Source organism: Erpetoichthys calabaricus, chromosome 3 (genome assembly GCF_900747795.2).
Source record: "Erpetoichthys calabaricus chromosome 3, fErpCal1.3, whole genome shotgun sequence".
NCBI lineage: Eukaryota > Metazoa > Chordata > Cladistia > Polypteriformes > Polypteridae > Erpetoichthys > Erpetoichthys calabaricus.
In genome coordinates, this window is record NC_041396.2 from 109,571,010 (window position 1) to 109,588,335 (window position 17,326).

Here is a 17,326-nt window from a genome sequence, read left to right on the forward strand (position 1 = left end):
AATCTGTTGGCAGTTTCTCAGGTCTGTGGGAGACAAAGGAGCTGTTACTGTCGACAAGAAGTTGCAAAATCAACCAGAATGTTCAAGCAAATTCTAGAAAAAAGCCAGATCTAAATCTGTTAAGTACTTCTCTCATTCGCTAGCTAAATAGGTGTAAGATATGCCCTGAGGCTGGCGAGTGAGTGAGGAGGGCCCAGCCCCCCTCCCCTCACTCCGCTGTGTCTTTCTCGGATTGGCTCAACTAAATCAGTACTGCAAACAAACTATGATACTTAGCGCGATGAGAGAGGTTGCAAAATCAACTGGAATGTTCAAGCAAATTATAGAAAATAATCTTAAATCCTTTAAGTAGTTCTCTTGTGAAAAGTGGACAGACATACAGACGTTGGATTTTATGTATATATATATACTGTACCAGTGCCTGACCCGACACAGACAGACACAGGAAGCACACTGATAAAACAAATAAATGTTTTATTTTTCTTTGCCTGTGGGCAATGCCTTCCTAGTTCCCACAGGCACAACACTGTCCCAATAAGCACCAAACACAATCACCACAATACTTTTTCTTCTTTTTCTCCTCCACTCCTCTCCGGCAAGCTTAGTCCTTCTCCTCCTGACTCTGGCTCCCAGATTGGTGGCTGCTGGCCCCTTTTATAGCACACCTGGAAGTGCTCCAGGTGTTTGATGACCCATTTCTGGCTGCACTTCTGGGTGTGGCAGAAGAACCATCCACATGGGCTCAGGAACCACTGCAGCACCTCCTGGTGGTGGCCACAGACCCCAACAGGCTTGAGTTCCAAAATCCTATGCCTGTAGCCCCGATGCAACCCAGGGGGGGATGCTATCTAGCGTTCCGGGGGAGGTACTGTCCTGACCAGGCTTGCTCCCCCGTTCCATAGAATGAAGAAGCATCCCAGCCAGACAAGAACCCCATCCATCTGTGACAATATATATACTATATATATATATATATATATATATAATGTGATAGTCCAGGGCACACACAGCTGCTTTAACACAACACAGACAGGCAAAGACACAAGTGCAGCACACAACACCATTTTATTCAGAGCTGGGTAAGCGCTTTTTTCCTCGCTACCCAAAACACAGCACAGTACAGCACCAAAGTATACAAGACACAGTCCCTTCCTTCACACTTAGATCACTCTCAGTCCATCTGCCTCCACTTCCTCTCTGTCAAGCTCCATCTTCCTCCTCCTGGCTCCCCGAATGTAGTGAGGCGGCTCCTTTTATGCAGCTTCTGGGAGTGCTCCAGGTAGTTTATCAGCGTTACCTGGAATCACTCCCAGGTGTAATGGAAATTCAATGTAGGGTTCTGCAGCTCCCCCTGGTGACCCCCACAGAACCCAAAAGGGCTGTACCAAACTTCAACTCCCAGCATGCCCTGCGGGTATCTGTGATACCATAGCCGCACAGGAGGGCTGCCCTCTAGAGTACCGGGGAAGGTAGGGCCCTATGGATACTATCTTCCCCGGTCCTTCCATCCAGCTGGCATCCCAGCTAGGTAATGACCATGGCCGCCCGTCACAGTACACAAACACACACACATACCTAAATACTTCTCAACTATTATATAAAGTGACTTATGCCCATCTACCAGTAGCATTCTGTTGAGCATATTCAGCATTAATGTTAACACATCTACTGCAAAGCATTTTGTAATGCATGTAGCAATAAAAGACATTATATTTTTAATTCCAACTGATGGAAAATCTCAGACATTAACATTATTATGCAAATAATGTACTGAATGCTATATAATTGAGGATACAGACACACTTGACACTATACCCTGATAAAGCAAAATTTAAATAGAAAAAAAAATTATTTAGGGAGTGGTAATCTCATTCAAGTCCATTAAACATTTAGGTGATCTACACTTATTAAGGTAGAAAAATGAGAACAAGAATAAATTGTACAAGTAAATAACATCTATAAAAGGGGGCAAGCTATCTCCTGAAAACAATCAGCTACTTCTGTCTGTGTTACAGTCAATTGGCTCCAATGGGATCAATACTTCCTCTATCAGCTGTTTTTATGACCTGTCTTTTCTATATTTATGCACTGTATGTAAATAATATTTATGTAATGGGACCACAAAAAAGCATCTATAAAAATGCTGAATAAATTATGTGTTAAATTTGACATATATTTATTATACTGCATTTGCCTATTTAATATGAGTTTATATATACTTAGGGGATGCTACATTGGTTTCAGCATTTAAAGCAATCCTGAAGACTCTACTACTGAAGCTGTCCATTTTGCTTCCTACTTTATTTTTTATTGTAGGAATTTTGTTGTATAGTTGTTATTAAGCCTCTTTCCTGTGTATTTCTTGGAATAACAGGTATACACTACAATATCATTGATGTTGTCAGACCTTCATGATTTACTGCTCAAAGTGTTGTGTTTTGAATGAGTCATAATCCAGTTGAGAGTGCAGTGAACCCAGAACATTGGAGTTCCTGAATAAACGCTATATTCAAAACCTTATTAGTATTTTAAAAACTTTATACTTAAACTGTATGTGCTTTAAAATATACTGTACCTCATGTTTTATTCTTTTATCCAATGTTACGTTTTTCTCTTTTAATTGTATATCATTTTGTCTTATATTTTCAAAGTGCTGTATTGGTAACTGTAGATCAGCACACTAGATTTGTAAGTGAAAGTGTACTTTATAAGAATGAACTAAAATGAGTTGATGTGAATGTTATGATTGATAGAGTTTTACAGATAGACAGCTGTGTAATATCTTACACATTAGGTACCAAACAGGGAATGCACATTGAGTTTCTGGAATAGTTACAAAGCAATGCTGATTTATTGGGCATAGTCTTAAACATTAGCTTGTATGCAACATCTTCTAAATTCCACTGTTTATTTCTTTAGTTGATGATTTAGAAGATTCTCAAAATTCTCTAGCAAATCATTCAGCCACATACTATGCTTACATTACATATATATTTGTATGTTCCTCTACTTTGAATGACTGACTGATTTTCTGAAATTATTCTTTTTTGTTGATTTTTTTCTTTTTGGTGTACACCTACTATAAATGCTTAAGTAATTTTTGAAAAGCATGTTTATGGATGGTTTTATTGATAGATTCAGGCTGGAAGAGTGAGTAAATCCTCATATTAATCTTTCACCTAACAATTGTGTTAAATTCTAACCTGGGTTCTCAGATTAATTTTTCAGGCAGTTTTTATTTAAAGTATAAATTTGGCTGATGCCTCTGTTTAAGGCAAGTTATGAGATTGGGATACAGCACATTTTTTTATAACTGGGGTAGAGATGAGTGATGTTATTGGGGTCATATGGTGACAGTGAATATAGTGCATAATAGTGCACTATTAATTTCTCATTAAGGTTTTGTTTAATTGTCCCCAGACTTGGATGCATAGAGCCATCATACTGATATTTACATTCAAGTTGAAGTTTATTGCATGTGTAGAGGGAACAGTGAAATACTTGCTTGCACTTACTGTATGTCCACAATGCCAGCACCATGTCTAAAACTAAGGCCATTTCAGACTTTTGCGAATCTCACTCATTTCTATAGTTACAGTATTTCTAAATTTGGAATCGGGACCATGCAGGTCCATTCTTAATTTTGGAATTAATTTTATTTTCCTTTGCATTTTTAATCTTCAACATATTGTTTAATGCAAAATTCAATTTCCTAGTGACTAATTTTCTAGATCATCTGAAGCACTTATTTTTTATGCTTTTTTGAATATACAGTACTAGTGTGCCTGGTGTCATAAATTCCACATCTTAATGTGTGAAGTTACTTGTATTCAATTAGAATAACATGCAAACAAATAATATTAAATTTGTATGTAATTATAACTTTACACGGTTGATAAATCAAATAAAAGAGATGTACTTCAAAATTATATTGAACATTTCACAAGTGAGTATTCAAATCTCCGGAAAATACATTTATGGTATACTTGTAATAAATGTGCACCAAGATTTTTTTTATTGATGGTGAAATTGAAAATAAATAAATTTAAATTACAGGCATGTTTCATTTGATTTTAATTTGTCTATCTCATATCAATGTTTAATTATAGTGATTTGTGTAATTTTCTGCACAAAATACATGTCACACTTTGTCTCTTTCATCTCTTCAGACCTGCAATGTATTTGAATGATTCCTACTGGTAACAACGCAGTTAAGAACAATCTGTTCATTGTTGCTTGATCCTGTCTGGACTTCCCCTCTTCATGCGTGTCATGTCTGTGTTAGTGTTTCCATGGATGAATTTAATTGACTCATTGTGTCTTTCTTTGAGGGGCACAGGAAAGCTTTTGTGTTCTCCTGTGTACTTCTATTAAAATTTTGCAATATATATATATATATATATATATATATATATATATATATATATATATATATATATATATATATATATATGCTATTGCAATACATATGTATGTTAGTTTTCGGGAGTTAAATTGCACATGAAAAGCAGTTTATAATAAAAGGTGTGATGTTTAATACTTTGCTATAAAACAATCTCCAAAACAAGAATATATATATATATTAAGAGGAACCACGCCCACCGAAAAACATTATAAAACATAAATTATGTGTTTAAATTACATACAACACGTTTATTATTAAGTGTATGAGTTCTTCCTAATGTATTTATTTTCTATTTTTTTACTTAGCATCACACTGGTACTAAGCCATAAGGAGTATTTACAAAACTTGAAATGTCTGTTAAAAGTAGAAAAAATTACATTTTGCAAAATAATTATTTGTAGAACTTCTTGCTTGTCTTAAATCACATGAGTGCTTGATAAGTTGAACATACAGATAGATCATACAATTATCATAATACGAAGATCTGTAAACTGTCTAATCAAGAGGTAAAGAAAAGTTTAAAGGTTAAACTTTGTTTAATATCTCCAGGAAATCAAATCTGAAATGAAACCGACCTAAATTCCCCTAGATCGCAAATCACACATTTACAATAGAAATGCAAGAAATCCAGGACTCTTTATTAGAAGATAATATTTAAGTTGAAAATTTCTTGGTTTGTTTAACTAATGATTTAATGTAATAGGAAATAATGAAAGCAAAGAATGCCAATAGAAATTAACTGTGCCATTAAACTGTGCATAAAACCTGAAATATTGACAGTAATTGTTGCAGGAACTTCAAATTTATCTGCAATAAATTGGTTATTATTATCATTATTGTTGTTGTTGTTGTTATTAATAGTAGTAGTAGTAGTAGTATCATCCTACCCAGAGGTGTCGAGGCTTAGCACGCATTATTTTTTTTTCTTTTATTTTCAAACTCACTATAACATGTCTCTATTTCAGTTATATACAAGAAAGCAAACTTCGCTTAATGTTCTTCGTCAATTGTTTGTCAATATTTCATGTTTGATCGATTTATAATCCTTGTCTTATGTAATTATACTGTTGAGAAATACTAAATGTGTTGCGAAATGGCGTCGGCTTTAGCTGATTCGCACCGAGTGCATTTCTGGAGCGTGCCCTCAGTACTGTAACGCTGCAAAATCTAGTTTTTTTATTAACGGAAGTCGGTTATTTTTTTCTGCATTGTGGTTGTTGGTCATTTATCTTATTTTAACATTGAAACTTCAGTAAGGTAATCAAATGAATCAATCAAGGAAGTTAGTAAACTTTTCCTAGAAAAACACAATGATAATGTTTCTATTTACCTTGTGTTTTTTGATTTCCCACAGACAGAACTAGTTTTTGGTGCCACTTTTATAGAAAACGAAACGGTTATCCCAAACAGAAATGATAATATTTGGGTTTGTAATTATTTTGGTAAAAAAAAAAAAAAAAGTTTTTCTCATTAAAACGAATTTTACTCAATTGTGTCAAGTACAGTTGCTACTATGTTTATTATGTCTCTAATTCTTAACTATAGTGCTGCAAATGATGCTTCCTTCAGATCATAAGGCAATTAATTTATACAAACATTTGTTCTATAGCAAACCATGTATGTGATCTCCTGCAAGTGCAGATTCTTTGTACAATTATTTACGTGTACTTTACAGTTGTAGTAGAGGAAAGTTCAGTGGTTTTTTGATGCTCACATACATGTGTTAGTGATGGGGACAGCACTAGAAATATTGTGGTTTAAAGACCAATGTTGTAGACATTAGTCTACAATTCCTGCGAAGTAAATAAAAACCACACATTTTCGTTTAAAGAGATAAACAGTCTTTTTAAATATAGAGCATTTTCAAAAGTCTGCAAGATCGTGACAAGTTAGGGTTCCAGTTTTTAAACGTATAACGCTTAATTACCCGTCGCATCTGAAGAAAGCCAATGTTACGGGACGTTTATTCGTTCTGAATTTGCTGGAGTGTTCTTATCAGTCGTTATCACTCCTAGTAGGTTTCAGCAGACCACCACTCAGATATACAAAGAAAACTATTAAAAAATGTTTCCATTCTTTCACGAAAATGCTTTAATATTTAAACATCGAATCAATACGTGTTATATGGCATATTAATTATATTTAAACGATCTAGTTTTGTATATCTTCAGACAATTGTTAAATAAGTACTATTCGTCCGAAAGGTACGACTTGGATACATCTACAGTATATTTTGAATTACGCATACACATTGTGTGTGTGGTTGTATGAATCATCATGTGTGTATGTGCTTCATGATATTTATCTGTTAGTCTATCAGTGTCTAGGTCTGTACTGAAGATATTTATGGTATTACCGGCTGCAGATGTTAACATTCGGAAAACTGTTGAATCTAACTCGGTTTCACAGACACAAGACAGGAACCAGCCGTCGACTTTTGCAGAGCACATTGTGACACACACCCAACTAATAAGAGTTTCAGTTTAGTCGCATATTAACGAAGCCCATGAGTCTAAAGCTAGCAGGCGGAGAACGTTCAAGACTCCACACAGACACTGCCGAGAGTTGATTCCACCCTAAAGAAGTGGTGCAGGGATGCTTACCACTGCAAATTCTACTTAGTTTTATGTTTAATGAAAATGTAAGCTCATAACAAGTAACGTGCACATGCTGTCATTGCAATACAAAACATTTGTGAGTACTGTATTTCACAATAGTGAGCGCGGCTTTCCTTTTAATTTAATTATCGCCCCATATTGTCAAATGGCGAATGACACTGTGGCGTAGTGGTTAGCGCCATGCTGTCTCTTAAGTAAAGACACGACAGTTTGAACTTCGGTTAAGTCATGGTTTGTGTACAGTTTTTGCTAGGTTCACCGCTTTCCTGCAACATTTTTATAACTTATGGTTTTTAACTGATTTCATAAAGTCAAGTGTAACTGATCCTGCAAATACAGTAGTATGAGGCTGGTTGACTATGCGTCTGTGATATGTTCTGGCTATTCCCGGCCATATCCATTTAAACGTGATCAAAAAAGTAATAAATGATAGTCAATATACTTAGAATAGTGATAACTCTAATTTAATAATATATACTCATTATTTTATGGGCTTACACTAAACATGTACTAAACATTATTAATTACATTAATTTTGTCAAAGAAAAGTAAACTGAACAATTTCATTGTTGTTTTCAGCACTTGCTAAGGTACGGTGGTTGTTTAAAAATCATCCTTTGGACTATAGAACCTCCTCATACATGATGGAAATGAGAGTCGAAGTGAAGAACAGAAATGAAAATTTCGATTGCTTAACCATACGTGGCATTAACCGTGTTTATCTGCATGAAATAAATTATTTGCTATACTGTATACCCAAACTCCAGCAGGTGGGAGTGTTACTTACACTGTCGCACTGTGCTCAAGTGCATTGTCAGAAACTAAGATCATAATCAGCTTTAATGTGAACCGGAGTTACTTTAATACTAAAATATAATTTGCCTGTGTGAATGCCACATTTATGCTACTACTACATCTTCCCGTTGACTTGTTATATGCGATACAAACCACGTACCTCAGCATAAATTTTAACACATTTTCCTTCACTGCGGGGGAGAATATGAAGCCTTCAAAAGCTTGTCGCTGAGTAATACTGCCTTTGCTTACGTTCTTCTTTTATCACATAAAATCACCGCTGTACTTGGAACTGGCAGTTCTACGCAGTGGTAGTCGTAGTGCTCGTTTTACTATTTTATATTTTCTAAGACACTTCAAAGACGAGCAACATCAACAGCGATAATAAGAACGTTATTATTATTATTATTATTATTATTATTGCTTTGAATGGTCGCGAGTATCGGCAGCCATTCCCAAAAACATTGTATACAGGTTATGACCCCAGCCTGGAACTCATCACACAACAAACTAAGCCAGTCTTTGGGACGTAGTGTGAAAATGGACGTCTTTACACGCACACGCAGAGAACGTACAAACCTCCACACTGATTATTATTATGATTGCGGTTGCTGTTACGGTGCAAATCGTACCCAAAAAGGATATGAGTGGCACAACAATGTCGTCTGTAACTTACTGCTAGTAATTATATTAAGTATTAGTTATAATAGTAATTACATTTATTATATAGAAATGATTGTTTTTTATTTTTATAAGTTATGAGTAGTTACAATAATATAAATTTTACCATACCAATGTTAAAGCGTGTGTAGGCTAAATGTGTTCAAAAATTTAGAAATTAAACTTATTCACAATCTAGTCCATTTTAATAACATTTTTGCATTAAGTATAAACACCTTAAATGGTAGCATTCTAGAACGTTGAAAACTTTATATTTTTGCGTAGGCAGATGTGTCTGTGGAAAATGCTTTTTCTGTATTTGAATGTTGACAACCAACTGCACTAGTAGAGACTCTTTATGCTATTTGATATATATAGTGTATAATAATATATTTCCATGGAATCGCCCATTGGTCACTTTTAGACGCAAGCGATCATCATATTAATTATGCTAATGGTGAGGTTATGGTAATCAATTATATTTGATCTTACTATAGGAAAAGAGAATCAATTAAGAACACATCTGAAGCTGAACGTAATTACGTAAATAAGCAATGAATCCAATAAATCTGTAATTCTGCAAATATGTATTTAGTCATCAAGATAACTGAATACACAGACCAATACAATTTTTCTTCTATTTCAAGTGAATGCTTTGAAACTTTGTTTTGTACCTCTGTAGTTGTGTGGGCGAATATTTAAAGTGCAGATAAAATCAGTTTCAAAAGCTTAGCGTGCCAGAGTACTTTCAGTTAACACTCGTAGTGGAGTGTGTCTTAGATCTAATATTGAGTAGTAGAAGCAGTAAACAGGTCTAACGTTTGGTACATGAAGGTTCAGACGAATAACGCGGATCGCGTTGCGTCTTTTCAATTTCATTTTTCATTCGCAATTAATCCACTTCAGACTCGCCGGTCTATTGCAAGTAGTGGCAAGTTTCCATTTTTAACAGAAGAAGAAATGAAAAAAATCATTCCTGACAAAACCGCGTGAATAATTAAAAATACTGTTAGAATTAAGTGTTTTATGACTCAGATTAGTCGTTTACGACAGGTCAGATTTTCTTTTATATATTATTTCTTGAAATTTAAATAATCAACTTTTTTTTGCATGATCTCTAAAATGCTCTTTAGATGGAAACGCGTGTACATACAATGATTTAAACAAGTCTTGTGCGAGCTGTAATAGCAGAACTATTAATATCCACTCCGTTAAAAAACAGATAGAACGTTCTGTGTTTACAAACCCTCTGGAGACGGCTGTGGGTTTCACTTTGTACAAACAGGGAAACGTTAATTTTAGAATATCTTGGGTCATCCTGGCAGCACGAACCGTTACCGTTATTTGTGCGATTAACGCCTTTTTTATTCTGCTTTCTATAAACAATGCCTCGTTCAAATAAATACGAAGTGATATTTGGATTTTAAAAATTATTAGTAGTTGTGTATTCCGTGGTTAGGCCTATACATTTACATCTGAAAAGCAAAGTAAATGTCAAATCCAACAGCACCAGAGGTTAACAGACACTGTTTGAAATGCAAGTGATGTATATGCGGCAGAATGAATATTAATAGTTTTTGTGTTGTGGTATTTCCCTGGAATCCCTGCATTGCCAATGTAGGCGCAGGTCTGATTCTAAAGTGAGTCATGTCAGTACTTGTCTTTTTTAATTTACGAGAAGTTCTCTGTCAAAAAACGATATGAAACAACATTGACGAGAGAAATGCACTTTATGAAATTGTAAACTAAATTATCAGACACTGTGACCACAAGTGGTTAGTGCATTTTTATTATGTTTGTAATAATAATGGTAAATGGAAATGTTGACATGGAGCAAGCCGGAAGACGTGCTAGATAGCGCTACCACCTTTCATGGTGCACCTCCCGATCAACGAATTTTGCGCTACATAGTTATATTTCGGTCTGTGTCCACGGGAGCTTTTCTCCGGGTAATCGATAGCGTTCCACATTTAAGGAAGGATGTGTGTTCAAAATTCATTGGCAATTCAGTCTTGGATGGTAATTGATGAATGCATATGCAGTACGTGTGTGAATGTGTACCTTAAGATTAACGACGATCCCGTCCGGGATTGGTTCCTGCCTTGCGTACAGAGCTGCTGTTATTAATTCCGACTCCCCGCGTTCCTAACATTGCATTGGGATGTTTACAAAATTTTTGAATGGGTGAATGATGCGACTATTAATATTATGCAACTTGGCGTTAAAAATAATGAACGATGATTAATCACACTCTTCTAAAGGGACTATTGTTATTTTTAATTGTTCAACCGTCTGATATTATTATAATTAGGGATATTTATGATAGTTTTGAATGATTACTCATTACAGATTCATTATAATAATCACACCAAATTGATTTTTTCTCCAAACTAATTTATTTTGGGAGGGCGCTGTATAGTTCTGCACTCTTAGTGAAGGACGGTTTTTCTTTCACTTTGACCATTTTAGAAACAACGCTTATAATATATACTGCTAGATGTCCCTCCCCTACGTATCTCCACCCCCTCAAAACTAACATGAAAGGGGTGGGTCCACAAAGGCGGAGACTTAATAGAAGAAATACATGAACATGAGGCAGAAGGGAGCCTAACGCAGAAGCTCTTCGCTCGGGATGGTGAACTTTATTAGAAGTGATAGAAGACTGGTAATATTTATGCTTAGGATAAAAGGGATATTTTAAGCGTAACTTGCTGATCTGCCTTTTTGTTTTTACTTTGAGGGCATCGTGTTGCCGACTCGTTTTGAACCGCTTCGAAGGAACTTTATCTTACGTTGGCATTACTGCTCTGCGTAGAAAAAAGAGAACACCCACATTTTCTCGCTTCAGAGTTTCGGTACAGAAACGTCGCCCGCGCATGCTGTGTGACTTAAAATGAGGCGATGAAGAAAAGTTAACGGAGGTAAGAAAAATTAACAATCAGCACGACACGTTTATTTCGGTTTGGTGGTTTTAAGATTGGATTTATAAGATAACGTAATGTGTAAATAAGAGTTTGATACATGTTTTTGAGGATTTTTTGTCTTTGCGCGCGTGGAATAAGAAGTGTTAGCAAATTGCTCATTTAAGATAATTATAGCGAAGATGGCAATTCTTTGGGTGTTTCAGAGAGTTTTGTGATTCGATGCGGATTTTATACTCTGTGGTTCAGTACACTTGGAGCTCATGTGAGGTACTGACTTTATATTTCTTATCTTGCATAACCACCGCCGAAGTTCCCACTCCAGAGATCTGCGGCGAATCGTCAAGCGATGGATGAGCAGTAATGCTGTATCTGGATATGAGAGAAACCTGGAGAGGGCGATTGTCGGACAAGGGCGGTTTGGCGTTTGATTAGTACTGTCGTTTTAATAAGCACTTGAACCGCTAGAAATGAGCTGAGAGACGCTTAACGGCAAGTCATCTTGATAACATACTGTATATCGATCTGGGTTTTCAAAAAGACGAGCAGTTACCAATGTGTAATTTCAGGAGTTTGTATATATATAAACTGCTGCTGCAGCCATTTCAACTAAAAACGCGAAAAAAACGGCGGCCTTTTATACATATTATGAGAGCGACCGATGCCATTCTGCAGTGTAGCTGCTTTAAAGGTTTATAAAAGAAGCCACGGGGTTGCCGTTTCAGATCGTAACTTAACCGCTGGCTTGTGCGGACGCAGCTGCACGAATTGTTCAGAGTTGTCAAGGGCATTCTGTGAGACGAGAAAGTGTAATATGAAAACCGTAGAAAAAGGGGTAACACAAATCCGCAGTTTCCACGATTGTTTTCATTTTGTTTCTTAAATATAATTAACAGTATCATTGATATATTGATTAAATGTATTACGGTCATGTGTGTGCAGCCGAGGTCGTCACATGGACCTCACTGGCGTTCAAATGGGGTCAAAAAGTCTTGTTTTTGTTAATGTGGGTCATCTGCGCAGAGACGCCAGAACGCAAGTGAACTAAAATGCACCTGTTGCGCTTGAGAAAATTACTTTACGTTTTCCGTCGGCCTTTAAAACGTGACTGACTTTAATTAGAATGTTTGGCGCTTTTAACCTCGATACAGTTTAGAATATGTAAGTTTAACATTTATCATAGCGCATAATGTAAAAGTCTTAAGGAGTCCACTCACGACTTGGAACGGTTAGTGATAGACAATAACGGTACTTGTGCTGCCTAAGCCGCTGGAAAGTATCTTAAGAGCATCCCGACAATGGGAATATAAAATGATATTTTAAAACATCTATCAACATATTTGCTGAGGTGGGAATTTTCTGGTGTATGCATAATCAGAGCCATTTCAGCATGCTTCTCTAAATGCCACTAATTATGTGAAAGTTATTTCACGCAGTGTAACAGTACTCGTTGGTGAACTTAACATCACGCCGTCTCAACCTCGTCCATTATATGTGTATGTCTATGTATTATATCTATCTACTGTGTATATATATGTATGTATATATGTATATATGTGTGTGTACGTGAGCCACATGTGAGTCATACGTAGGCATACATACTCTCGTATACTAATAAAAATACTTAATGGTTCTCACTTTGGACAGACCGGCTGAAAGTCGCGAAGCTGTTGCTTGTAGTAAAACGCACAGATTAGCTCAGCGTCTTTGTAGTCTTCGCTTATCTTTAGGTAGTGAAGAAAAACAAAACAAAAGAATTGCGGCCTCTGACGGACGAAAGTATATTTCGTTCGCGGCGCGTCCGTTACCATTGGCCATCTGTCGCGTCAATCACAAGAGAGTTATCCAATAATCTCTGGCCAGTGCAATATGCTCGGGCATATTGCTCCGCAGTTCATCAAAACTTTTTGGACGCCGCTAGCAGAAGCTTGGCATAACCGAAGGAGGCGGCCGAGGTGTCTTGTATATTGCCGTGTGTGTATTTTTCATAAGTAACTTGGTTTTATGTATTTTTTTAAACGACATTTTAATAAGAAACACACACATACATGGCAGTGAGGCATCTTATTGCCTTATAATTTATTTGGACATGTAAGTATGCTGCTGCTGCAGTGCTTTAGAACGACTCTGCTTTATATTAAACCACTCCGGTAAAACTTTAGTAAATTGTTTCAAGTGTTATGTGAATCGGCCGGGCTACTCGTTTTGTGAAGTGTTTCTGAATGACGTCTGTTGTATGTAAACAAAGAGATCAGGTTTTATGGGAGAAAGTGCGTATGGTGACAGGAAAGGGGGAACAAATAGTGTGCGAGGCATGAAGTCGGGGGTGTTGTAAATTTTGTGGGAATAGATAAAGTAAGTAAACTATACAAATGTCAACTGTTCCCGTATTTTGCTTTGGAAAATAATTTCAATTAGTAGGTCACTGCTCCAACCGGCTTCGCGTCAGGAGTGCCGGCGAGAGGGTTAATATCACGTATTAACGTCCATGAGATCGACCGCTGAGATTACCTTTTATTCACAAATTTGTCGGTTGGTCTAGTCTTAATTTTTGTTTTCGATTATTTTGAGTTGGCAAACACGTAATTAGGAAGTTGACTCGCTTCTCAGCCAAGTTTATTGTGACGCAGTTACTCGTAGCTGCAGTTGCCAGAAGTTTTTTTTTTCCTTCTGTGTAAAAGTGCTGTGATCAGCATTTAAAGGGAACAATGGGATCGTAGTAAGGAACTGAGCCAGAGGCAGCAAAAAAGAAGCAAGAATTGTGTAATCGCCAATGATCATATTCAGTGTCTAGAGAGTGTTTTTAAGTATTTTAATGCATTTTGATGTTTGCATCTTTAGTTTTTAACCACTAAATGCGATTCATATGTTACTTTTAGATGATAACATTGTTAAAGCCTATTTTTCAGATGCATGTTTTTAAGAGTGAAGCACCTGCAAAGAGAGTAACATTTAGAAGAATTCTAGTTGTTTACTACACATTTTTTGCTTTTAAAGAAAGTAGTAGTTTGCTATTCTGTGCATTTGGCTTAGTATTTGACTGCAAAGAGGTCTAAAATTGCTAATCTCAGGCTTTATTTATTCTACAGAGGTGGGGAAAAAAGAGTGAATGGCACGACCACCCTCAGATCTAAATTCTGAAAGTGGCGCAGGGGATGGTGGACCATTGCAGCCCACCCAAGGAGCAGGTCGTCCTCTGAGTAGACCAGGTCCAAGGACCCATTCTGAAGGTGACCAAAGTGGTGAAGTGAGCCAACCCGCACCCAACAGCCTGCAGGGAGGACTTGCTATGCCCCCCAGTCCCCATCCTTATGCCTCCAGGTTTCCATTGTTTAGTTATTTCTCAAGGTCATCCAGTGGATACTATTCTTTTGAATCTGGTTCTGTTTCCAGCTTGCCATCAATGACTGACAAATTCACACAGACGCCAAGTCTTTCTAGTCAAGCAATAAGACATGCCCAGCAGTGGTTAGCTCAAGAATACGAACATTATCAAGGCCATGGTAAGAACTGCTTGCCATACATTTGTGAGAACATTCTTTTCAATTTCCCCAACCCCACAAAATATCCTAATTGGCTCTTATCTAGGGCAAAACACTCTGAGTAAGTATTACAAGTAATTATAATGTAGAATGTTTATTCCAAAGAATTAGTAATATCATCTAGTCAATCAAGTAATTGGGATTTTCAATCAATGAAAAGGTGAACACCACACCCCTCAAAAATGAAAAGTTAAGTGTTCTTAATCTGATGCTCAGTATGTTTGTTCTTAAATGTTGTAGTTACAGGGAATCGCATTTATCTGGGAAAGCTTAGTTTTTGTACCTGCTGACTGAGAGCATTTATGCATTTACACATACTTCTTGTCTGTAACTGAACCACCCCAAATTATGCTGTCTTAAATTGGGACTATTATGTAGTGTATTAATTGCAATAAAAAATCACAAACTACACATAGTCAAGAGTGTGGATATAGTGTTTGTGCGATCACATTGTTACACAGTAAGCAAATACAAAGATAAGTTCTGTTGTTTAGACATGAAGATCATTTAAATATTCAGATCATAGCGGTTTTGCAGAGTAAATAATGTGACAACTATGTATTGCAAAACAACAACATAAGAAAAAAAGATTTACTCTTGCTTTATTTTTATTTTGATTGTAGAGTTATAAAACCCCATCATTAATTACTTATCTTTTCCCGTCATTACTTTTATTTTCCCACTGATGTTATAATGTCTTATTTTTGTTAACTTGTTAGTGTAGCATTTTTCGTCTTTACTGTATGTTAAGATTTAATTTTAACAGTCATTCTCAATACTAGGATTAACCACTTAATAAATGAGTTAACATTGCCACTTTGATAAATAGTCCAGTAAGTCAAAGATGACAAAGACACAAAACTAAGAATATTAATTGCAAGAATGTAGCTTTAATAATATTGGTAGAGCATTACAAGCTCTACCAGATAGTGAGTGCTAAGATTAATATACACATCATTTTCAGAACAATGTGGGCACTGAAGTCAGAAGATCTCAGTTTCAGTTTCTGAAAGTCTTCCTTGCAGTGCAAATGTCAATTATGATGATTATTTGGTTCAGTTTAATTTATACATCCAATAGTAGCATCAGAATATTTCAAAATAAATATTGTATTATTCTCAAGAAAGTAAAACAAACATTAATGATTTATAGCAATATTTTACCAAACTTTTCAAATAATATTATTCATACTTTGTCACATAGTATTGGACAGTCTAAGAAATTAAAATTAGCTGTCAAAGTGAAGGGAGTGAGCCAAACAAAATAAGAGTACAGCTGTTAGTATGCTGTTGCAAAATGTCTTTCAGGATTTTAGGCTGTGTACCACTGAAGTTTGTCTTAAGCATACCCCATTTTGTCCCACATACTATCTGTGCTTCACAATGGAAAAAAAAAGCATAATCAGACTTACTCTGGTGGCCTTGACAACCCCAGGTGGATTGACTATAATGTTGGCAATGCTTTATAGTTGTTAACCAGTTGTCTAATTGCTGGGAGATTTACACCAGTCTTAATATGCTACAAACAGATATTACAAAATACGAACCCTAGTAAAGCAATGAAAGACGCATAAAGTGACAGCTGAGAACCAAAAGTCACACGATATCTAAAAGACAGAGTTGCTGACTCGGCTGCGTAGTCAATATCCATTTTCTTGATTGTTTGATTTTTGTTACTGGTTGTGTGCAGCATTGAAGACTGGCAGTTTCACTCAGCACTTCTGTATTGGTTCTGCTGTTCTTTGGCATGCTCTAACTTAAAGTGATGTTTACATAATAAATAAACCTATGAGGTTGCTCCCATTGTTATCCATGGAAAGAAAATGATAATCAAAAAGCAGATCACAATTCCAGTAGATATGTAAATTAAGCAGTAAATCAGTAAAATTGAAAAATAAGTTATGTTAAAAAAGGGTGTTTTTGAATATTCAGTTAATATCAGTTAAGTGTATTTTCCCAAGAATACAAATGTTTGTAGTCACAATTTTGTATTGTTTAATTTGCAGTTTAAAGTAATGTTAAAATCCACACATTTTCTATAAACTATGTGGTCCAGTTTTTCTTTTTTTTTTTTTGGTTTCTGTTGGAAACAAGTCAAAAGGTTTTGGTTAAAACACTTGTACGGTTTTCATTGTTTAATATACAGTATGGTTTCTAAACATACATGGGAGAAGATAAGGTTTAAGGTTATATTAGCACATGGAGGAATATAAAAAATATAATTTAGTTGATCATTGTAACGAATACAAGCTAACCAGCCTTGACAATGTCCAAAAATGCTGCAACTGTGCACAAAAGACATAGAATGTCAATTTTTAGTATTCGTCATCCTGTAATTATGTCCACTCTAATTTTGTGTACATCTCCATCCCACAATCTGCAAGTG

The 17,326-nt window shown here is 35.9% G+C and overlaps 1 protein-coding gene across 8 annotated transcripts in view; it reads left to right on the forward strand.

The window, feature by feature from the left end:
* Positions 1 to 11,069: 11,069 nt before the first annotated feature.
* Positions 11,070 to 17,326, forward strand: part of bcl2l11 (BCL2 like 11) — a 46,613-nt gene continuing 40,356 nt past the window's right edge. For 3 of the 8 annotated variants that reach the window (XM_028797263.2, XM_028797266.2, XM_051925427.1), the window contains exons 1-2: positions 13,281 to 13,490; positions 14,489 to 14,902. In XM_028797263.2, the coding sequence (XP_028653096.2) occupies positions 14,509 to 14,902 (394 nt within the window). In that variant the 5' untranslated portion in view covers positions 13,281 to 13,490; positions 14,489 to 14,508. Of the gene's footprint in view, positions 11,400 to 13,271; positions 13,491 to 14,488; positions 14,903 to 17,326 lie in introns of those variants that run through there. The other 5 variants (XM_028797264.2, XM_028797265.2, XM_028797271.2 and 2 more) reach the window with 5 other exon arrangements.